Source organism: Ascidiella aspersa, chromosome 6 (genome assembly GCF_963924565.1).
Source record: "Ascidiella aspersa chromosome 6, kaAscAspe10.2, whole genome shotgun sequence".
In the NCBI taxonomy this organism is placed as follows: domain Eukaryota; kingdom Metazoa; phylum Chordata; class Ascidiacea; order Phlebobranchia; family Ascidiidae; genus Ascidiella; species Ascidiella aspersa.
In genome coordinates, this window is record NC_139452.1 from 21,984,081 (window position 1) to 22,007,442 (window position 23,362).

The window sequence follows — 23,362 nt, forward strand, 5'->3', positions numbered from 1 at the left end:
ACAAAAGAATTTCTCCTCCAAATGAAGCCGGCAAACAAAAGCAAAAAACACGCGTTAAGTTGATGCCCGAGAACGATCAAACTAAGTTAACAGCAGACATGTCTTTCGTAACGCTGTGCACACAAGCCGGCAGGACATTAAACGCAGTGACGTCATCCCTAGCTGGGCTGCGTCAGACGGCGACCGGTTGCTGGTCCGGTGCTGCGACAAACAAACACGCGTGTAATTGTTTGTGCCTTGTCTCGAAAGTTATCCATCAGCTTTGATACAGCTTGGCCGCCAGTTGCATTCGAGACACTTACGCGTGCAAGTTGCTACAACATTGTGCTCGTTGGAGAAAGTCCGTTTGCGTCCCGGGCTTGTTTGGCGTTTGTCGAACTGGCGTGAACCTTTCTCCGCGGTTTCCAACGTGAATTGAAACAAACATAAAGTACACAAAGCGACACTTATTTTTTCTAAGGGTCGCATGCGCGGATTCTTATAAAAGACACGCGGTGCGGTTACGATATTATCATTTCAGCACATTCTCTCGTGGAAAGCAATTGGAAGAAGTCAACGACCAGCAAGAAAGATGAGACAATACGTTTGTATTGCCGTAACTGCAATCATTCTAACAGGTATACTTTATGTGTTTTGCTTATTCATATAAATATGCTTCATGAATTAAACCCTTTTTTAGTTTTTTTATTCGGCTTAACGCTTAATGCAAGGGTTGAAAAAAAAATTGAAATAAAAAAGCGAAAAAAGCGTGGATATATTTTGATCGGTAACCTGTGAAACGCAAGAATAATGCAAGAAATTGAGATATTAATATAAGGTTTACCTGAAAAACGAATAAGTGTTTTCACTATTTTTTTTTAATTTGTAAAACATAAAATATTAAGGCGATAGGGAAAGGCACTGTTTGTTACTTAAAGATAATCTTGAAAATTATTTATTAGTAAAAAAACAACCTAAATTAGGTCCCACTCATAGAAATATCTTATTTTGCATCGAATTTTCATTGGATAACTACGAGAAAAAGTATCTGAATCAACGTCGCTTTAATATAAAACTTAATCGTTAAAAAAATGACTATGACATTAAATCTATTAATCAAAAGGTTCTTAGAACCTATATCCAAACCCCGTTTTTAAACAACCCTGTTCGTTCTGCAGGATTCTGCGCGTCGGTGGAGAGCCACGGCCGACTAATTTTCCCTCCCAGTCGGTCAAGCATGTGGAGAACGAAAGACACCGATCCCCTGCTGAAGCCCTACAGTGACGTCATACAGACCAATTACGACGATAACCAGCTGTTCTGTGGCGGCAAAGAGGTCCGGCCTCGTTAGAAGCTATTGTTTCGCGATACGATTTGACACGCAATAATGCACCGGGTGAATTGTACGAAAATTAAAATAGGCACGTTTGAACCCAGCAGTATGGCGCGTGGTCGCCGTACAAACCGTCTGAAAAGTGCTGGGCTTTGTTTTTTACACAATGATGCATATTGAGAAACTGATAAAGGATATGATAACCAGAAATGGGGTAAAGGCTTATTAACGTCGTTTCTGCTGATACTCCGACTTTTACCTCTCTGTTAATTGACTGCCACTTTTTAATTTTATCATAATCTTGAAACTAAGACTAATACTTTTATCCAGTTTTATGCAGTAGTTTAACAATAAACGACAGAAAATAGTTGTTATTAATTTTACAGTAAGAAACTAAAATTCGAAATGCGTGACTTTAATCCACCTTATTTTAAATATTTTCTCCCTAGATCGTTCAAAAAAACAAAGATTTTAACTCATAGAAAATTATTTTTTGTTCTACGTAGTGTTTTCTCATTTGAAAGTTTTTCAAACCTAATAGCTGTTATTGTATCAAACGTAATCAGCTATTCTCTGCGTCTTTAAGCCGTAACTCATCAATATCTTCACAGATCCAGAGTCAAAACGACGGTAAATGCGGGGTATGCGGCGATGCGTACAACGCAGCTGAGAAGCCAAACGAAGCTGGAGGAAAGTACGCACTCGGCATTATTACAAGGTTTGCTGCAATACGTTGCATTTTGGCAAATATTATATTTTTTTCACCATAGGTTTGGTTTGACTTAAAGAGTGTATGGCAAAAAGAGTCTAAAGTTAAAATAAATATTTTAAACTTAATTGTTAGTTCTGGGCGTTTAAAATGCCCTAAATCATCTACATGTAACCACTATTTTTTATATTTACACAATGTGAATTTATGCTAGCAAGTAGTATAATCTCGTTGTCTTACCACCCTTTGCACAAAAACTAAACAGATATTGTATTAGCCACGCATTAGAAGAAAAAAGTTGAAAAATACAGAGAAAAAATCTAATCACCCTCGATCAATTTTCCGAAAAATTTAAAGAAAAAAAGTTGACGTTGCATCGTTAACCTTGGTCTAAAACAGGGGTGGGCAACCTACAGCCCGCGGGCCCAATCCGGCCCGACAATAAATATCATCCGGCCCGCCACCTCCTTTACCAATTTACCAAAAGGCCGTTTCTCATATTTCTTGCTATTTCAACAAGTTAATGCGGAAATTTATCAGCGCAAGGGCGTAATGTCTACCCAAGATTGAACTATTAACAACGGGAGTTTCGCCAACTCATTGTATCTAAATGCATAATTGCCAGTTAAAATGTATTACGGCCAGCAGAGACGTTTTTTACTTAAAAGGTTGCCTACCCTGATCTAAAACCTTATGCCATTAAAGCCTACGTTGTTTGGTAGCGGATGAGCACCGATATCACTATACACTCAGACAGCCGGAGAACTACCATTTAGCGATTGGTAACAGTTCCGATTTGATAATATTATTCAGTCCTTGTTGTAAATGCCCTTGTCTCAAACGATCTATAACGTCTTTTTACCAGATATTACCAGCAAGGCGAACAGATTGAGGTCCGAGTTGACATCACTGCAGCACACAAAGGCTACTTTGAGTTCCGGCTCTGTCCGTGGAACAACATTAACGTCCCGGTGACACAAGAATGCCTCAACGAGTGAGTCAGAACACTTATTTGCATTAGCGTTGAAAAATAATAACAAGAGTGACAACCTCTCCGACTTACTTATTTTTAATAAAAGGTGATAAATTATTAATAAAACCCCGTGAACAGCAATAAAACAACGTTGCATGTTAAAAGCGACAGTTTTATTACACGTTCGCTATGAAATAAAAGGCGCAGTATAGGTTATGGTTAGAGTAAAAAAAAAAAGAAAAAGAAAAACATCCACCATTTTGTTTAACTTCAAAATTAAACAGCCTCTGGATTTGGCCGAACATAACATCTGTTATAAACTAATTTAAAAACATTTGATCTCTTTTTATCTTGCGCGTCGACGACAGTTGAGAAAGATATGTGAGGTCAAGGCTCATTTATATTTTATTCAAAGAAGCTATAATAATTCAGGAATAAATTTTATATCGCCATCGGCGATAAAAATGTAGTAAAATGTTTTAAGGCCATGTTGTTTCCGATTTACTCTAGCCTACTTTGGTGAGTGATTCATACAGCAATCGGTCAATAACCGTAAAACATTGCCCATAAGTTCTGAATACGCTCCAAACATGTGTTCAACACATTTCCAGTAATTTCTGTGTGGGTTAACCAAGGTAACAGTAAGTCAACACACAGCATGATTTGGAGTGGAAACACTTATCATTCAAGTCGACAATTAGTGTTGGCTTCAAACGAAACAAACAAGCACGTTGTGAAATGCGAAGTGCCCCTATTAAACGACCTTTATGGCAGATTCGAAGATTTTCGTTAAATTAGATTTTATTAAGAAAAAAACTCATAAACTTGATAAGGTTTGTTAGTTGGCCTAAAGCAGGGGTGGGCAACGTGCGGCCCGCGGGCCGCATGCAGCCCTTTTCCATTTGTTGTGCGGCCCTTCACCGTCTTCCAGCTATTTTTCCCTAAATAAGGCTATGAGTGTGCACCATGTTGGGACTTTTGCTTTATCAGTTTCCTGTTTGAAGTGCGATGTAGTCCATAGGCTACACCGCTACACTACGAGAAAATCCGTACGAGAAAGGCGTCATTGGAATTGTAGGAAAAGTTATTTCAAAATCCACAAGTATAGACAGCACTGACTAAACTGCCGTAGTTGCAGCCTAGGTAGCTCATTATTTTTTCTAGTAAAAGCTGAAAATATGAATTAGTGTTTATTTGATGTGCAGCCCTCCTGTAAGCATTACATTTCCCAACTGGCCCTTGTGTTTAGAAGGTTTCCCACCCCTGGCCTGAAGCATTTCGACACTGAGTTGTTGGAAAACATCGAAATTCAAATGCAAGTTTTTCTTATAGTCACCTGCTTACCTTCGCCGACGGAAGCACTGAATACCACCTTCCAGATGAGACCAGCGCAGCGACCGGTCTCCACATCATGAACCTTCAATTGCCTGCTGACGTCACGTGTGAGCAATGCTTGTTGCAGTGGAGATACAGAACCGGTGAGCACTTGATGAGTCGCAATTCGTTTCGCTTGTGTTTTTTTAGTGTACCAGTTTGTGGAGTTCGATTTCGCGCTAATCGACACTTAACGCATCTCAACCGCATCAGGCTAACAAAAAAGTATTTTTTTTATTTTGATACAATCTAAACCAGGGGTTCTTAAGCTTTTTTACCGCGGACCACTACATTTTTTTTGCCTCGCGTGTAGGCTACTACGGTAGGCAAAATTTAAAAAAATGACGTCATAAATTTACGTCACAATACAAATAGACTTCATAAGTTTACTGATTTCGGTCAAAAAATGTGAAAGTGAAATGGAGTCTTAATGCATTGAGTGCAAAACCGTTTTATTTTTAATTTACCTGCTTTCTTTGATAAATTGATTAATTCTTAAATATACACTAATATTTCAATTAGGCCTTCATGGACCCGTAAAACCAGTCCATGGACGTCAGTTTAAGAACCCGTGATCAAAATTATGTGATTGCATGTAAAGACACAAGTTAAAAGTGCAATGCCTTAGTTAACTAAAGATTTAACCCAAAATCCAATACCCAGTGTTGCACCTTTCAATACATTGGGTGCACTCCGACACCAAAAACGTTTTCAATTGTATTATATTAAATGTTTACAACAGGCAACTCTTGGGGAACCGACCCCGTCACTGGCCATAGCGCCCTCGGCCTTGGTCAACAGGAAGAATTTTACGGCTGCTCCGATGTCGCAATTTCGCCCGACGGACCGACACCCTCCAGCCTTCCTGCTCAGTCGTCAAGCACCTTGCAGCAGACATCAACTGCCATAGCTACCGAAGCGCCACCACAGACCACCAGTACTTCCGCAACGAACCAGCCGCAAACCGAGTCGGCTAGCACGACTCCAGCGTCCAGCACCGGTACAACTATGGGGCGGCCAGCCATCTCTCAGCCGGCGAAAGGTGAGAATTCCGTTTCTTTACGCGACTGTGAATCAAGCTGTTGATTTTTCACCGTGGTTTTACGTATAGCCTGTCTGTTTTGTCCATGAGTTTGCACTTGGGTGTTTTGCTGCCTAGGCCATTTGTTGCGCTACTTATATGAAATATTAAACTCTTTTCTCGACAACAACGAGCATTGGCTTGAGATGCTAATTGAATATGGTACCTTAAACCCAGGCCATAGCCACAGTTGTTTGAAGTCTCTTGTACGCTCATTTTTAAGTCTGCCGGCCAAAGGCTATAAGCTTATCCAGGCCCAGGCGTCGGTTTTAAACAATGTACGACAATGTTAACGCCGGTCGTTGTTATCTTATGCACCTGCAAGAGATTCGCTGGATATCTTGGTTTAGTGTTCTTTATTTCAGTCAAAACAGCACAGCTTTAGAATAATTTTGATGTTGTTTTTCAGCCATCGACTGCTCCACTACGAAGTTAGGAAAGACGGTTTTCCGCGATTGCGATTCCTTCTTCGTATGCGCTCACGCCGAAAACGATCCGTTTGTGTTCATGTGCGCTCCAGGGACCGTTTGCGACATGAGAGACGGCAGGTGCAAACACCTCTACGAAGTCCCGTACCCCTGTGGCTTGATACCCTAATGATTTCGCTTATTCAGATCTTTTTGCATTGGGTATTTATTGGTGTGTCATTCAGGGATTGTTTTTAAGATTTATTTGTTTTGGTATTTATGTACATATTTAAAAGCCCTTTAATTCAGAAATTTTTAATTTTATGTTAGCTTTTTGTGATGTTCAATACTTGTTTCGAGCAATTGTTGTGGCCGTTAAGTTCCAATTAAGACGACATGTTAGATTGCTTCCATGACAAATTCACGTGTTTTTTGTTTAACTCACATGTAGTTTTGTGTTTTATTTCACGCATTTGATCCCATTTCGCTGTGATATTTATATTTCTAAAATTGTAGGCAGTTTTTGTCGTGCTTTCGTTGTATCCTTGTTTTTGTTTTAGCTTTACATAGGAAATAAAAAATCGAAGAAAACACTTTTTTGATGTTTAAGATTTTAGTTCAACATTTTGCATGCAATGTAGATCACCAGGTATGCTTGATTTATATTGTTTATTTTAATGAGGTACAAATTTGAAATCCTTGGATAGTACTGAAACCAAAAAGTTCTACTTATAGCGATAAAACGTCCTAAATTTAAGGGTTGACTCATAAATGTTTTACTAAATCTTATTCAATAGTTATTAGAATAGGAGTTCTTAACATGGGGTTTGGTATATTAATCCCTTTTATGGTGAAACATTTGGGTAAATTTCTAAGCAAAAATTTTAAGTCACTTTATGTCGTACCGGTATACATATTTGGCAAAACTGTTTTGCTCAATTAGTAAGTAAAATGACAACTTACAAACGGTGTCAAGATTATCTCAATTTTTAGAAGCAAACCTTTATTTTTGGTTACACAGCTATTGTGTTGGTTTCGTATCATTCCAATCTAAGAAAACCTTGCTCTAATTCATTTTTGTGCATCATTATTAAAATGGCGAAAAACCCCAACAATACAAATTATAAAAGGAAAGGTCTCTTGCAGCTAACTATACCATTTACTTATAAGTGTCGGCGTATCTCCTCTTTTTGCGGCCAAATATCGCTCGGAAGTTTGCACAGAACATACCATCTCGAAGAAGCATAACATAAAGTAGGGGCACTTTGGCATATTTACCTTGACAAAGACATATCTTGCACACAAAAGGACACAATTTAATTGTTTACATCAGTGATTCTCAACCTATTTTAGAGCAAGAGCCGCATTTCAAACCTAATGTTTGCAAGGAGCCGCATAAAAAACAACAGTAGGCATATAATTAAAAAATATTAAGAAAGCAACAAGAAAACATCAAATATACATTACGTTAGCCTAGCCTAACTAATTAACAGTGTTTGCCATAGCTTGTCGATCAGGACTAAATATATTGTGACGTAACAAACCACAAAATTATTTTAAAGAGCCTGGAAGTACCCGATAACATAAGTACTTCGTACTAGGAATCCTTGCTGATACAATTCATTAATTCTTGATTTCTCTTACTTACTTTGTTGCAATTCTGCTACTTCTAACTAATTTCTCACTCGGTTAGAGAGCCGCAAAATGTACAGTTGAGAGCCGCATGCGGCTCTGAGAGCCGCGGTTGAGAATCACTGGTTTACATGGTTCCTCATTGTGCACAACGCAGAGTAACTGCTCTGGAAAAACTGCACGATATTCGCAGTTTTATACTTAACCAGGTGCGCTCATGTTTTCTCAGTGATCACAGGTCACGGCAACACCAACAAAATAATAGGCTAGTGCAAGGTTTCCTTTGCGTTTTCGCAGGACGTACATTGGTTCGATTCTATTCTGCCAAACGCGCCAAAGTTAAAATTAATCTGGAAGCTTTTCAGTTTGTTTTTGATTGTTGCAGTATACATTTTCTGGTGTATTTTCCCCATAGCGAACGTGCAGTACCGCAAGTCATGGGCCCGGGACATGGTAATTGAGTTCTTTTTTTTACATTTTATTTTTGCAATGCCATTTTTTTTTTTTTACAATCCATTGTTGCGCAACGCAACGTTCATTTTTGCTTGTTCCTGTGCGTCCGTAAAGCAGCGCTTTCAGTCTGTTACTTTGGATAAAAGGGCTTCGATTTGTTTCTGACAAGTCCTAAACAATTAATTAAATTTCATGGCTTTGTTCTTTAGCGCCTTCAGCGGTTGGTGAATTTACAGTACATTTCCGAGAGATTCAATGGAATACGGTGAGGCATATTAATGCCCCCTGTTTACTCAATACTTGTTATTCGTAACCTCTTTTTCAAAAAGTTGTCATCTGTTAAACCGTTTGACTTTTCTCATTAATAATTGAATTCAATCGAAAACAGAGGCATTGAACTTACTGAAACACGCTTACGCTATATGAGACTCTGTAGCTGGACGACCAAAGGTTTTGTAAACTCTACTATAGATTAGTGGTCCACAACCTGTGGGTCGCGACAACAAATGGGGTGCCTAAAATTTTTGTCAGGTCGCCGTAACTCACCATATTCCTGCTGTTTTAGTAAGATTTATGTATTTCGTTTTCTTTACATATTTTTCGTTTTTTCTTTAAAGACGTCACACTAATAAACCTGGCTGATTGCATCTTCTACGGGAAATTGATGATCTTATAGGAGCTGATAAATAAGCTAAAGTAACATTTCACAAAAGTGAGGTTTGTTTGATTTCGCAGCGAATGTCGCACTTTTGCAATAGGACATTCTTTCAATGAGTTATAAAAGGTCTCGGTTTTAAAAAGTTATCGTTTTGTTACTGAACTTGGGCAACATTGTTTGTAGATATAAGTAGTATGCTTTATATTCTTAATTATGACTGAGGATGCACCAAACCGCAGTTCTAGTAACCAGTTTAAAGTAATACCAAGGTTTTAGCAAATATTGACTTTTGGACATTGATGCAATCAACGTACCCGACTCTATCAAGTTTTGTTATTGAATCACTCATCCTGATTTCAAACCACATGGTTTGTGAAGCGGGGCAGAGCGCAATTAGCATATTAACAGCGAAACATCGTAATCACTTGGAAGTAGAGCATGACGTGCGGTTTTGCTTATGCAAAGCAGCCGCGTTTTCGGAAACTAGTTCAGGGATGGCAAACCTTTTTATCGCGCGGGTCACAAACACGACCTTAATCTTTAGAAAATACACAAGTGGGTCATATATATGCAAATTTTACGCGAAGCTTTGCTGCTACCGGGTACCGGTACGTCGTTTTAAGTGTTTTTGCCTGGGTTGATAAAATAAGGATTTTGGACGATTTCCAAATTCGGATTCCAACGAATAGTAAGAACCTAAATAGTTAACAATAGCTTTAGCATTTTTTATGGGATTACAGGAGGTTATCAGAAAGCTTTTCAGCACGGTTTAACTATTTCTTTTAAAATTTTTTGTCTTCGAGCTCTTAATTTTTTTTTCAATGATCGCCACCCCCGTTTTACAGCGATAAACAAAATGCTTTTAGTTGTCTGTTTTTCTGTACGCATTTGTTGAAATGCAGTTAGTAGGCCTACTAATCACCCCTATGACAGTTTAGAATCCACAGGTTAGACAGCCCTGATTTAAACAGTATAGTGCTATCAAACCAATAATTGTTTTTTTTTTACATTTATCCTTCCTTGAAAATGATTGATGATATCATTTCGGTAGAGAGACAAGTGGGTCATTAAAAATGTGTGGTTGGTCACTTGGTGACCCGCAGGTCAGTGGTTCGCCATCCCTAAACTATAAGTGGATACTATATAGGCGCAACCATCGCACTGAATGCGATTTATTGTTGACACAAATTAAAATTTTTGTGTTTCTTCGTGTGTTAAATTCAAATTTATATGTTAAATAAAACTTCCTAATCACAATCCATTTCGTTGTGTATAATTTACGCATGGTCGCTCGAACTACTTTGTTCCAGCATTATTAGAAATATTTTTATTCGTACCTGAAAATAAAATGAGGCCGCAATGTAAATTCGGATTTTATCTTATTTGAATTGGGGTGACTCATCAAAAAGGTTGGAAACCACTGCTATATTAGCTTATTAGCTTGTAGAAAACACGAGACGACATTTGTGGTAGCCGACAGCTATCTTATCCTGGCCCATGAAGCATTAACCTTTTTGTGCTTAAATGTTGTCGCGTACCAATCTGAGGATTCGTACACTAAAGTGAAAGAACATTAAACAAATTAGACCACAGAAGTTTATAGCCTATTGTGTGTTGCGCACAACATATGTATGTAGCTATTTATATATACTCTTAGATTCAAACCCATGTCGGTCCACCCTTATCTAAATAACGCAATGGCTAAAATGCATCCATATCAAAATCTATACAAACAGCGTGCAATGGGACTAAGCTGGCTTGCAACTGCTTGAGTCAATTTAACTCAAACACCTGCTGCGTGCACTGTACGGGCGCTTGGTTTACACATGTCGAAAAGAACCGTTCTGATTGAACCCGTGTTGAATTCACATCGAAACAAACAATACAGATTCGACGCGCTTTCGGCGATAATTATATAATAATTTGTTTGTTAAGGAAATTATCTGTCCGTCAAAGATTCGCCCCCGGCAATTCGGTAAAAAGATTTGGTGAGAGATCAATTCGTTGACCTAGTGAGGCAAAAACAAAACAAAAAACGTTTTCTTGCATTGGTATTGTAAAAATAGGGACCAGCAAGAGACGACAGAATTGTTGTTCTGTCACAAGTTTTGGAGTTTAGTCAATAAGCTGCTGTTGACTTAAAAGTCACGTTTATACGAGTTTATTTGTCGATGATGTTTGCTAATAATTAACCTGCCTGTCCCATTGCAATGCACATTGCAAGCCAAGCGAATAGCGCAAAAGTAAAAAGTGAGAAATATGCAGACAATTAATGACGTAGAATTGGCAATAGTGAAATATATACAGCAAGAGTAATTTCTTGTTATATTGCTTATGTACGAAATGTTGATCGCCAAATATACTTTTGTAATGTTGTTAAATATTTCTAACAGATTTGGTAGTACATGTAGCCTAAACATGCTGTGTAAAAAGTATAGGATTAAGTTCATCCATGTTGATATAGTTTGCACCCTTTGTGCATTTTCAACCCTTCTTCTTAATCCATTAAAGAATGAATACATTTACATGGTGAGAGATGTTTTCGAGCAAATATCTTTTTACATAAACGTATATTAATTTTAAAGTCAGTGCAGAATTATCTATATAGTTCCTCTATTAGATTACGTCTTCTTATAGCCTACTACAAAAATAAGACGTTTTTATAAACAATATTTAGTTAAATCTTTACAGTATGCGATGTGGGTACATTTCTATTCATCACTCGCACTGTGTAAGGTTCACAAATCTTGATGTAGTTGAATATTAACCTTGAGAAAACAAATGATAATATTATAAAAGTAAACATACTATTATAAGTAAACAGTTTTCCGTTTGACTTTTCTTATAAAATTTACACTTTTTTGATTAATGAAAGGTACATACAAATATGTATCTTTCAACAAATGTGATTCAGTTTTATGACTCGGTCCTGGCAGGTCCGGAGGTCATGAGTTCGAAACTCACCGCAGGCTAGCTATATTCCAAGCCTGCCGTTCATCGAAAATTGAAAGACTGATTAGTTTGTCGGTCAAAGGCTTCGGGTGTACATGCGTAAGCCGTTATCGTTTATCAAAATGCGGCCTCAAAAGTGCTGGATTACAGTTTTTGTATGTGTATCGAACTTTCATTAACTGAATGTGGTACTGTAGATCCGCTCCAGTCTGAAGTTGTTTATACTAAAAGGATGCAGCAAGCAACGGTGTCATGGTTGTTTCTCGACTCGCTATACTCTCTTAGCCTGTGTTGCTCAGTTGGTTGAGCGACTTTCCCGGTATGGCCGCAGGTCGTGAGTTCAAACCTCACTTTAGTTAGGCTATTTGTTATTCTAGCCTGCCTTTGTTGTATCATTGATCTACTGATTCAGTTAGTCTATCGAGGCTTCCGGGCTTGTTTTTAATTAGTAACAATTCTTTACGGTTTACAGAAAGTTTACGAGATGCATAATACAACAAAAACAGCTTTAGCAACGTGCAACAACACAAACATGACTGCACAAGATCACCTTGTCGCAAAAGAAGCCTCTAGGTTTGTTAATGCTTTATACTGTAGCTTGTTTGTAACAAATTTTAAAAGTTTAATTTAAAAAAAAAAAGTTTAAAAAAAAGAAGTCTCACTTTTACTAATTATACCACTTTTTACGTTATTCATGAAAATGTTGCAAGATAGTAAGTAGTCCCACTTTAGTAAAACACTGTTCCAAATTATTTTTTTTAGTTAGGTAGGGAAACTTTAAGCCGACGTTTTTCTAATTGTTAAATATATGTATATTACACTCTACTCTACACGAAAGCCTAATAATATTTAAGTCTATTTAGTTATTTTGAATGATCGCATGGAGTAGTGTTACCCTAAACGCTTTGGCAAGTATTCAATGGTTAGCTAATATTTCATGCCAGTAAAAATTTGTGATATATTTTTTTTTAGTTGGATTCTTCGATTCGATCTCACTATGTTTGTTCCTGCAAGTCTTGCTGGTATGATTCTGACGTCATGGGGTGATAAAGTGGGGCGTAAAGTTGCAATTGCGATCCCGGCTTTTGGGATGATGGTCAGTAACGCATATTTAGCTGCCTCCATATACCTCGGGTAAGTGGTTACTTCTATTTTGGGGAAAAGCCAACAAAATATACCATATACCGACCTGTTTTGTTTATTTTTTATAGTTGGCATCTAAAGTCTCTCTATATCTACAATCTTGTCGCTGGATCATGTGGTTACTACATGACGCTTTTAATGCAAGGCTATGCCTACATAAGTGACATAACTCAACCAGAAAGAAGAGGCATACGGTGAGAAATCACTGGTTTAAAAATCTAAGCCTTTACAATGCCTTTATAGTTGTAAATGAGTCATTATAAAAAGTCGATATGTCCGAGCCAAGCCGTTAAACAGATAATTAATTAAGTCATTCTCAACAATTGACAATTTTCAGACTAAGTTTACTTAAAAAAAAGTTAAGCAAAAGTTAAGCCCTTAATTCCGAAGCTTTGCCGAAAAGTCCAAGTCGGGTATATGTATACCTTCTTTTGTTCAATGCCCAAAAAACAAGACGCTGTTTTTTAGAAAATTGTTGATCCAACAGTTAAAAACAAATTCAAAAAAATAACAAAGACGTAGCAAATTATCTAAACAGGTAATTTGAAAATTGAAAATCGCCACCAAAAATACAGTTCCATAAATTAACCCCAATCAGGGATACACAACTATCTGAAGCAAAAAACAAAGTTGAAGCTGAACCTAATGCAATAACCAGGCCTGCCTTGCCGACTCGCATACACCGTTGATTGCTCCAATGAAGGTTTTATACAGTTAAAAAGTTGTCAAACGTAACTCGAAACAAACTTTGGAGAACGTCATAAACTGAATGACAACAACAAAAGCACACTACAGGTTTTGTCAATTTTGTAAACGATTGTAACTGCAAACCATTTTAAAAACAAACACTAACCTAAAAACGCGTAATTTTTCGTAAATTTAAGAAAGTTATTGCCCTAATCATAAGCAATGTCATTTCACTATACGCTAACTTATGTACCGGTACATTTCGCTTTCAATACACTAAGTTTAGCACAATTTAAAGTAATGCGGTTTAATATTTTCAAATTACGTATGTAGCGAAACTTGAGTTTTTCGCTATATTGTTATACAAGGGCGCGAAACCTTGTGCAAGACGTTTCCTAAGTTACCCTATTTTCAGGATGGTTATACTGGATACCGCGCTGGGATTCGGCGGCGGAATCGCTGGCTTTGTAAGTGGGTATTGGATCCAGGGCCAGGGATATTTCATCCCCGTACTTTCCTCTGTCGCAATAGTGGCATTTTCAATCATGACCTTACCGCTTCTTCCCAATCCGAAAGCTGTTCGAAAATGGCAAAGCGAATCACTTAAGAACGAAAACAACGGCAATGTCAAGCAAAAGGCCGACGAAAACAAATCAAAGAACTCGACATACGGTTCGGATTCTATTAATTCACATAAAAACGGTGATAAATATACCCGTACTTTACGAATAAAGTCAGATTCGGTATCTTACGCTTAAGATGTTGGTTCCAGGTCAAATTGAAAAACCCAAAGCAGCAAATTACAAGTTTATTGACTTGTTTACGTCAGTCTGGAAAATCTACACCAGCGATTATAGTGTGTGCGAAATTTGTAGTGCCACAGTGGATGACAAAAATGCTGATCTTTGTAAACTTCCGTCAGGTGAGCAAAACGTTGAAAATCTGAAGTTTTACAGTATGACTATGAGTTTATCATACTACGTCCTTGAAACAACAGTGGCTAACTTCTACTTTAATTTTGGTACGTTTACCATCGTATATATATGTATATTATTATTGTATATATATGTATATTATTATTATATATATATACTTTATTTTTTTATTATACTTTTTTTAGAAAGACGGACGAGTACAAAAAAAAAACTACCAAGAAGCGACAGGTTGGGCTAAAGACCAGCCCACTTAACTTTATAGGTTGCGAGCTTCATAAAATTTCCAGAGTAGTTTATTGACTTGATCATAAAAACAAACATAGAAAGTGTCGGCAATGTCTTAGCATATACTTACAACGGTATATAAGGAACGCGCATTTAACAGTAAGCAGCCACCCACCGGTATAACCGGTTACACTCTCTTCACTCTTCCGGTTTAGCACCATGTCTTTAGAGATCTTTAGGTATACCTTAATATATAGGTATACAGTATAACCTTAGGATACGCTCTTTTAGGCCTTTGTCCGCATGGTGGAGGTAGACGTCCTGGTCGCGTTTGGCGAATGTGGTTTTATTTGATTTCTTATTGTTTACTGATGTTTGTCGTTGTTGGAACAATGGGATTTCAAGCGATTTTTTTCCTGTCCCAACCTCTCTGCTTTACGCCTGTACTTGTTGGAGTACAATCCGTAAGTATACTGATTGTGAGTTGATTTATTGTATGGATATACTTAAGTTAAATCAAGAAGGCCTAAACGTGTTTACCAAATCATACCAATAGTCACCAAAAATTGGATTTCAGGTCAAGGGGTATGAGAGTAGTTTTAAGATATTTCACGGACCCTGATCGTAGCTTATGCTATCCGGTTTTCCGACAGAATTATATCCGAATATTAAATAGCAGAAAAGCCCTTGGTCAATCGTCGTAGTTTGCCCAGGTCTAGGTTATCCGTTTAACCGCTATCCGGATGGTAATCTAGCAGCAACAAAAGGTTTACAATTGTTAGCGATTTTGACTGAAAATTATTTTGTTAAAATTTTGACTTTTTTACAAAAGCAAACCAAATTCCTCCTACTCATATTAATATAGATTTGAATATATTGCCTTGTTTATGTTTTCTTTATTTCAAGCTTGCAAAAAGTTCATGAAGAAAATCGTTTCTCTAAAACTTTGCTGTTGTAATATATAGGTAGCCACGAAGAAAGGCTAAGACACACTGATGTAAATTATGGATAAATAATGGGTAATTTTTTTCAGGGACTCAGGTTCTGCTCCATGATTTTAACTCCCCTTGTGGTTAAACTTCAACAACACGTTTTCAAGTTTTCCAACAACTCTACAATTATTTTGAGCTTACTAGGCTGGTTGATTTATTTGACTCTGATGGGTTTCGCAACGGAAACGTATATCGTGTTTATAGGTATTACAAATTAGGCATTACTACAGAATTTTGTAACTTGTTTTCGTCTCTGGACCCCTTTTACTTAATCTTTGGATCTAATCAGATAGAGGTAAATCACATATTTTCATAGCTTTTCTTGGCGTGCTCCCCGTTAGCCTATGCAGCCATGGGGACTGTGCCGGTATGAACGGAATTCGTGAATTCGAACTTTACCACAGGCTATAGTTTTTTTCGGTGTATTCTTGTAGCTTTGTCAAAAAATGCGAAAAGTGAATATTTACATGGCCATTACATATTGGTTACTTTTAATCAAATGGACTTTGACTGATTTTGAAAAAATAAACTTCGCGTCTAACTATAATTACTCGTTAGCGAAAGTATAAGTTAATAAAAAATATTCTATCAAAAACTGGCTTAGGTTCTTTAAACCCTGATAAAAATCCCTGGTATAGCAAATATAGCCGATAGATGTAATTAAATATGAAATATTGTTGTTTAGCCACTTCCATCTGTTTCATTGCCAATCCAGCAAAGCCTTTGATACAAGCTCAGATGTCGAATCTCGTGTCCGAATCAGAGCACGGTAAAAACATGTTTATTTATAAGTGTCTGTGATTATGAAACTGGTATAACATTTTGAATAATAACAGTTATAAAAATAGTTGGGTTGTTTTCATCAGCCGCTGATGACATATTTGAACTAAAAGCGTATCATGCTTTCGAATTGCTCTAACGTGGCCGAAAAAAATCTTTATGAGGTTTTACATTATACGGATCACAGACACTTACGTTAAAATAGCCTAATAAAATGGTTTATAAATAAAATTCGAAAGCACGCGACATGCCTTGGTTTCGCGTTAATGAATATAGGCAAGAAACAATGTTTGTGTTAAAAAGGCGCATAACTTAAGATTACCACAAATCTCTTCAAAACGTTTAAAAAGAAAGAAAGTCTAGACAGGTACAGTTGAGTCTGAAGGAAACGTAGTAGCAACAGTAATTTTTTACCTTTTCAGTTTGCTCATCTTTTACCACAAAGGGCTGCCTTCGATTATACCTGAATGTATAAACTGCATATGACCGTAATGAGGCGAGGGTCCAGGATTTTTGTTTAGGGCCATTCATTTTTTTTTTTGGGCTCATGACATTTTATTTAAACGTGACACCATAAAGAAGAAACCTTAAGAAAACTACACATTTAGCTTGTATTGTGAAAGTGTGGCTACATTGTAGAGATGCTATTGATTAATGCTAAAATCTATAAAAGCAACAAACGTATTCCGATCTGTTTTAAGTATTTAAAACGTTAAGCAGAAAAATTAAAATCATTTAGAGTTAAATCAAAACTAAAAAACTTGCCTTGCATTCATCACCATTGGTTTACCTTTGGAAAAAGTCATTTACGCTGGAGTGAACTATTTAGCAGTTTCGAAACATCGCTTATAAAGATTTGCCTAATAATTTTTATTCTTTATGTGATCTTGTATTGAAATTTATAGCTGGCTTGTTATACGTGGAGTCCTTAACTAGAAGCATTGATAGGCCGCTAATCGACACAAGCTGTATATACATGCCCTGTTTATAAAGACAATTAGCCGCACTCATCTACTTGTGACTGTTAAATATAAATATTTAACTTTACAGGGGCAGCGTTTGCTATGCTTTCAAGCTTCGAAATATTCACATTTATGATTGCAACGGTTTCTTTTCTCACCTTATATCCCGCTACTTTATCATTATATCATGGATTCGCCTGGCTCTTTGCTGCATTCGTCACACTCATTCCACTGGCTTTGATGACGTAAGTTTTTTTGTATCGCCATAAAAATTTGGAAAAAAAAACTCCAATTAAAGCGATGTCTGCTGAAAAGAAATATGATGTTTTGTCCTTATAGGTTAGAAAATTTGCAATCCATATAGGTATTAATTTACTGTTAAATGACAAACTGTGTTTTAAATTTATCACTAGAGTCAGGTTACTATGTTGCTTGTTTTTTGCAGAATCGTGTGGGCACGTGATCGTACGAAAATTTCAGCTCCGAAGAACGAAAAACAGCCACTTATATCATAAGATGCATTTCAGGATAGATTTCCTTGTATATATTTTCAAATATTTATGCTTTATCATTCGTGGACCTCGTGTTTTTATATGTTTTAAACTTTCAACGTTCAATTAAAAATGTTTTATGGCATGTTCTCAGTAACTGAGTGGGGGAAACTGCTATTCAATGGAAGAGCCAATGGCAGAAAATACAAGTACCAGAGACCCTCAAAATTCAATAATATAAGTTCAGCAATATTAAGAGAATTGTAACATAACAAAACAGTAATACCAAAATAACACGCACAATATTTATCAATATCAGTCTTTTGTTTGAATAGCTAATCTCTGAAACCTTGGCAATGATATTGCGTTGACTTGCTGTTTTGGATTCTATGTCTATAGTGCAGTGGTTCTCAACCCTTTTTCTTTCGTGGCCCATTAATGTTGCAAACAAATTCTGTGGCCCAATATGAATGCTGGCCTAAATAAAGAAAATAAACAGAGAGAGAAAACGTACTATTGCTATTGGCCTTTACAATTTTTTTGGAATTTTACGATTCGACTTGAAGAGCCACAAAAAAACCTGCCGGCAAGCCGCATGTGTCTCGCGTGCCACAGTTTGTCCACCCCTGGTATAAACCCGTGTCATCCCATGATAAACAATATTCATTATAAACGCATCAAGATAAAATACATAAACACCAGGCGGGCTTGACAGCCAGTTGGCGTTTTAAATTTTCGGCAACAAATAATCTGTGCTTTTATTGCTTATATTCCATGTAAGATTAAAACAAAAACTAAAACGCGGATGAAACTAGTTGATCGCAGTCAAACACGATTATTATGCGTGCAATAACGTGAACATATAACATGTGAGATAACAACTTTAAACAGGTGAACTTTTTTATAGAAACAAGCCAATAATTACCCTGTTCGAATTTAAATGCGACCACTCCAATTGGTTAAGAATTCAATGACTTCCTTGAACTACTTTTGAACATTGAACAAACAATAAATGCACAAACTCCTTAAACGTTTTGACAAAACACTCCAAATATGTGCCGATCTTGTTATTCAACATGACGCCTATATTACTATATACATTTAGACCATAATGCCACTGGGGTAGTGGATTTGATATGGGTGTTTGCCCCGGCCGTCGGTCGGCGCAAACGGTTCCAATGGTTCACATGAACACAAACGGACCGTAGCCAACATGAGCGCATACGAAGAAGGAACCGCAATCACGGAAGATCGCCCTAGTTTGTTGCAAGGCAGGCGATGGTTGCAGATAATTTATAAGCCTGTCTTTTTTAATTATTACAGCAAACCAGGGCTGCGGAGTCGATTAAAAAAAAACGAGTCCGACTCCGGCCAAAAAAATACACCCGAGTCCGACTCCCGAGTCCCGAGTCCGACTCCGGCCAAATGTAAGATTTTGTCGAGTCCCGAGTCCAGCTTCGACTCTACAGCCTGTATTTTACCCATTTACGCAACAAAATTAAGGTGGATTTTCTGCAATCCACTCATATTGGTGTCATAATTGATCCACGCATTACATGGTTTAAAAATATTTCACATTGGCTAATACATTTTTACAACTTACATTTTGCCGCCTTAACAGTTAAAAATTTTGATACTGCGCATGTGCACGTCGGACTCGGGACAGTAGTATTACGCGGTCTTACTCGAGTCCCGAGTCCGACTCCGTCGAGTCCCGAGTCCCAAGTCCGACTCCGACTCCGCAGTCCTGCAGCAAACAAATTAAAATATAAACTTTTTTTGCCGATTTCAACCCAGAGAGAAAGTTGAAAGTTTGCTCTAATAAGCGCAATTTACCTTAACCCTTTAGGACCAACCAAAGGGAAGCATACAGCTCGAAATTTTGTGGCGTAATATCTCCGCAAGTAAAGAAGATATTGATCAGATATTATTATACATTAGCACATCTAACTTAGATAGCAATCAGACGTTTATCTAAAAAACTAAAATGTTAATATTCATATTTATGAATTCAGTCATATTCGGCCTAAAAATTGAAATGTGCCCTAAGTTACTTACATAGGGTAATTCCTACGAGTCTTTTTTTCAAAGATAGCCATGACCGCCAATTATTCAGGGATAAGTTAATAATATTTGTCCGAAAATTCATAAACGTCGAAAATTTCGAATTTGGCTTAAAAGTAAAAGTCTTATAACTCGAGAAATAGCCAAGATTTTCAGCCAAAATTTTTACACATTACTCAAAGCAACCTAACTTTACCCTAGGCACATTTTTCACCGGTTTTTCACCGCGTGTCTTTTATATCAATCCCAGGGATAGCGATTTAAAGTAGAAAAAGGGCGTTTTATGACTTGAGGACTTCTGTTGGCAACCGGGAAACGGTTAGTTTGACAAATGCATAAATTAGCCCGTGACGGAAACACTTTTAACCAACGACTGCGAACGCTGAAATATGCACGAATTTTTCTCATATGCGGTCGGTGGCAAATTTTATCAAAAATAAAATCAGTCCGTTCGAGCCAAAGCACAAAACTTACCAACAACGCCACGGATCACATCATTACACTTATTATCCAGTCGGCTTGCGTGGATCTGCGTCCAGTATAGCTTGAGTCAACGCATACACACAGACCTGGCTTTCCGCTGCTGTTAGGTGTCTCCGTGTAGCGGGAAAAATCCTTTTGTGAAGCCGTCCAGTTACAGTTAGACGGTTTGGCTACTGATCGTACACTTTTTGGCAGCAAACGACTTAAAGTGTCATTTTTAAAATGTCTCATTAAAAGACTTTCGAGGTGAAACGCAGATAATTTGCGACCGTAAGTGTATGTCATATTTGGCAATCTTAAATCTATTTAACATCTCACTCCAGGAAAAAGATAGTGACCTTTTCCAACTTCGTGACAAAAGTACCTTTTGGAAAATATATTTCGTCGCGTGGGCTCAAAGACACCAAAAGGCAGCCAGGATTAGCGCGACCGTCAGGATTAACTTTTACGTGGTTCATATATATTAAAAAATACAGTTTTGAAGGGACCGTCACGGTGGCCGCGTGTAGTTTTATTCTCAACAATCAACAAAAAAGCATAAATTTATCTATGGGTCAAATTTATTTACTAAAAGAGCTATATGGCGTCATTTAAAAAGGATTTCCCACTGCTGTTCCGGGCTTCCATTGTCCTGTTCACGTCAAACAGCGGACCTAGCCTTGTGAACCCATCGCTGCTGTAATGGAAACGCTACGTCACACGCTGCTGGGCCTGGATAAATTATTACAACTGCATTGCTGGTAATATTTTTTCCCTAAAGGTTAGAAAGGATTGATCCAAACCAGTGGTTCCCAAACTGTACGTCGCGAATCCCAAGGGGTTGTCTAGACCAGTGTTTCTTAAAGTGGTGAATGGTTCACCCCAGGGTGAATAAAATTTTTGCAGGGGTGAACCAACCAAAAGGGGTGAATAAGGGTGAATTTTTTTTAACAAGAAAAAAATACTTGCAGCAAAATCGAAATATTGGTTTTGCAAAAAAAGCTAAATGAATTATTGTTTCGCTTGAGTGATTTCGCACAGTACGCTGCAAACAAAAGAAAATAAAAAAATAGTACAATTGAATAAACGACAAATCACAGTATTTAAGGCAGAGAGTCGAACCGGAACTTTATGAACCAGTTTTGGGTCAATTTTTTTCGAACCGTAACCGAACTTGAACCGGTTTTATAAGATTTTAAGGAGCTATACCGGAACTGAACCGAATAATTTAAAAGTACCTGAACCTTATCCGAACCCGAACCTGTAAATAAAAGCGGTTCGCTCCTGCATGATTTCACAACTTCCATTTTACAGAGTCAAGTTACGCCATGTTCGAAATTTTATGAAAAAAATATGAATATTGAATGAAAAATCGTTGATTTTTAATTTTTAGATATTTCAATAATGATTTGCTGTTTTTTTAATAAGTCACGTAACTTAGATTAAATGACTTATAATTCAAAGATTATTCTCTACATTTACCGACCAACATTTTGAGATTTAACGCAAATTATATTGTATCTGAACCGGAACTTTATGAACCGGTTTTGAAATAACAATGGTTGAACCGGAGCTGAACCGGAACTTTTAAATTCCTTCGAACCGAAAGCGGAACTGAACCGGATTCCGAAAAATTCCTTGAACCCGAATCGAACCTGAACCGGAAAAGTCAAACGGTTTGACTCCCTGATTTAAGGTGCATACCTTGGTGTTTGTTTACATCTTTTTGTATTTTATACGAAGCAGCACAGAAAAAGGGCATGAAACAGACATGCTATCAAATTCGAATATTTATAAGTTGCGCTTTAATAACCACCAAAGTGACCTTACGAAAGAGGCCGTAACTCCGGACAGAGAAAGTTTTTGGGTAAACTAAATAAGTTCTTTATCTCAGAAAGACTTACATTAATTTTAACTTATTTTAATACCAATTTTGAAAAACTAAAAACGCATGTTACATCGCCCGTTGAATTGACATAGAATGCCCCATAGTGTAACAATTCAGGGCAGTTCGTATTGAGAACGAAAGGACGGCCCGAAAATTAAAACTCCTGAAATGTATAGCAATCGTAATTCACTGAAGCCTTAGAATTTCTTTACAAAAACTAAAATAGAATATTGATTGTGAAGCTCATTATGCCGCGATCAAATTCTTGTTACAAAATAGGCACAATATTGAAAGTGTCAGTAGTCACTGCAAATAGGCAAACACCAAATTTATTTTTTATTTTTTAAACATCTATTCATGATTTTTTTCTAAATTATACTATACGTTTCGCAATTGAGGACCGTTAAAATAGGTAAACCCTTTGCGGACCGGTAAACAGAGTGTCAAAAGTACGTTTCCGTTCCGTGACCACTATATATACACATTTGTGTGAATGTTTCATTGAATAAATGATATGGTACTGTGGATCCCCTTCAATGAGGTTGCTTGTACTAACAGATTGAGCAAGCATTGGCGCATGGTTGTTTCTCGACTCGTTCCCTTCTGAGCCTGCATAGCTCAGTTGGTAGAGCGACGGTCCCGGCTTGACCGGAGGTCGTGAGTTCGAACCTCACTGCAGGCTAGTTGTTTTTCTAGTCTGCTCTGCTTGCATCATAGAACAACAGTTTCGGTGAGTCTGCGATGGCTTTCGGTGTGCACTTATATATGGGCTAGCAATTATAAAACAACACTTACAAATTAGTATATATATTGTTACCGAATTGAAATCCAGCTACTAATTATTACTTTGCCATGATTGTATTATGGTGCACCGTAATTAAGCTGACTTGTCTGGTTCGCAATCAAATTCCCTACAAGTTTGCTAAACTATATCAATACTTACTTACTTATAGTAATGCAAAAAAAAAAAAAAAAAAAAAAAAAAATCTTTCTGTAAACTATTCACACGCGGTTCAAATTATTTTCTTGTCAAAACACACAGCACAAAACGTAATTATTAGTTATCCAAACTTGTACAGTCGTAACCAAAAAGCAGCATAAAAATACATAACACTGCGAGTTTTTTTTTTGATGTCCTATGAATAAAAGGCATTATATGTCATTTATCTGAACGCAAATTCT

General features: G+C 37.2%; 2 protein-coding genes and 1 non-coding gene across 3 annotated transcripts; all 3 read left to right on the forward strand.

Moving 5' to 3' along the window:
* The first annotated feature begins 1,216 nt into the window (after positions 1–1,216).
* Positions 1,217–6,046, forward strand: LOC146140782 (uncharacterized). Its single transcript, XM_083392701.1, has 6 exons — positions 1,217–1,315; positions 1,924–2,030; positions 2,887–3,015; positions 4,327–4,472; positions 5,111–5,410; positions 5,859–6,046. Exons 1-6 carry the CDS (start codon positions 1,217–1,219, stop codon positions 6,044–6,046), a joined length of 969 nt encoding a protein of 322 aa, XP_083248827.1.
* Positions 6,047–11,017: 4,971 nt separating this feature from the next.
* On the forward strand, positions 11,018–17,790 carry LOC146140783 (proton-coupled folate transporter-like). The gene is made up of 11 exons (XM_083392702.1): positions 11,018–11,128; positions 12,024–12,124; positions 12,524–12,685; positions 12,763–12,888; positions 13,797–14,053; positions 14,154–14,303; positions 14,833–15,005; positions 15,575–15,737; positions 16,219–16,302; positions 17,364–17,520; positions 17,721–17,790. The coding sequence occupies exons 1-11, from the start codon at positions 11,018–11,020 to the stop codon at positions 17,788–17,790; spliced, it is 1,554 nt and encodes a 517-aa protein (XP_083248828.1).
* A 4,997-nt stretch (positions 17,791–22,787) lies between these two features.
* Trnaa-ggc (transfer RNA alanine (anticodon GGC)) lies at positions 22,788–22,862 on the forward strand. The gene has a single exon. It is a non-coding gene; the product is annotated as a tRNA-Ala (tRNA).
* The last annotated feature ends 500 nt before the right edge of the window (positions 22,863–23,362 follow it).

What these genes read in the sequence shown, in the direction of transcription:
- LOC146140782 (XM_083392701.1), top strand. Translation starts at nt 1,217, where the DNA reads ATGTGGAGAACGAAAGACACCGATCCCCTGCTGAAGCCCTACAGTGAC. An exon ending in TGTTCTGTGGCGGCAAAGAG is followed by an intron (nt 1,316 to 1,923) that starts GTCCGGCCTCGT and finishes ATATCTTCACAG; the next exon opens with ATCCAGAGTCAAAACGACGG. An exon ending in GCAGTGGAGATACAGAACCG is followed by an intron (nt 4,473 to 5,110) that starts GTGAGCACTTGA and finishes TGTTTACAACAG; the next exon opens with GCAACTCTTGGGGAACCGAC.
- LOC146140783 (XM_083392702.1), top strand. Translation starts at nt 11,018, where the DNA reads ATGCTGTGTAAAAAGTATAGGATTAAGTTCATCCATGTTGATATAGTT. An exon ending in TCTTTGTAAACTTCCGTCAG is followed by an intron (nt 14,304 to 14,832) that starts GTGAGCAAAACG and finishes ACGCTCTTTTAG; the next exon opens with GCCTTTGTCCGCATGGTGGA. An exon ending in CGTGTCCGAATCAGAGCACG is followed by an intron (nt 16,303 to 17,363) that starts GTAAAAACATGT and finishes TTAACTTTACAG; the next exon opens with GGGCAGCGTTTGCTATGCTT.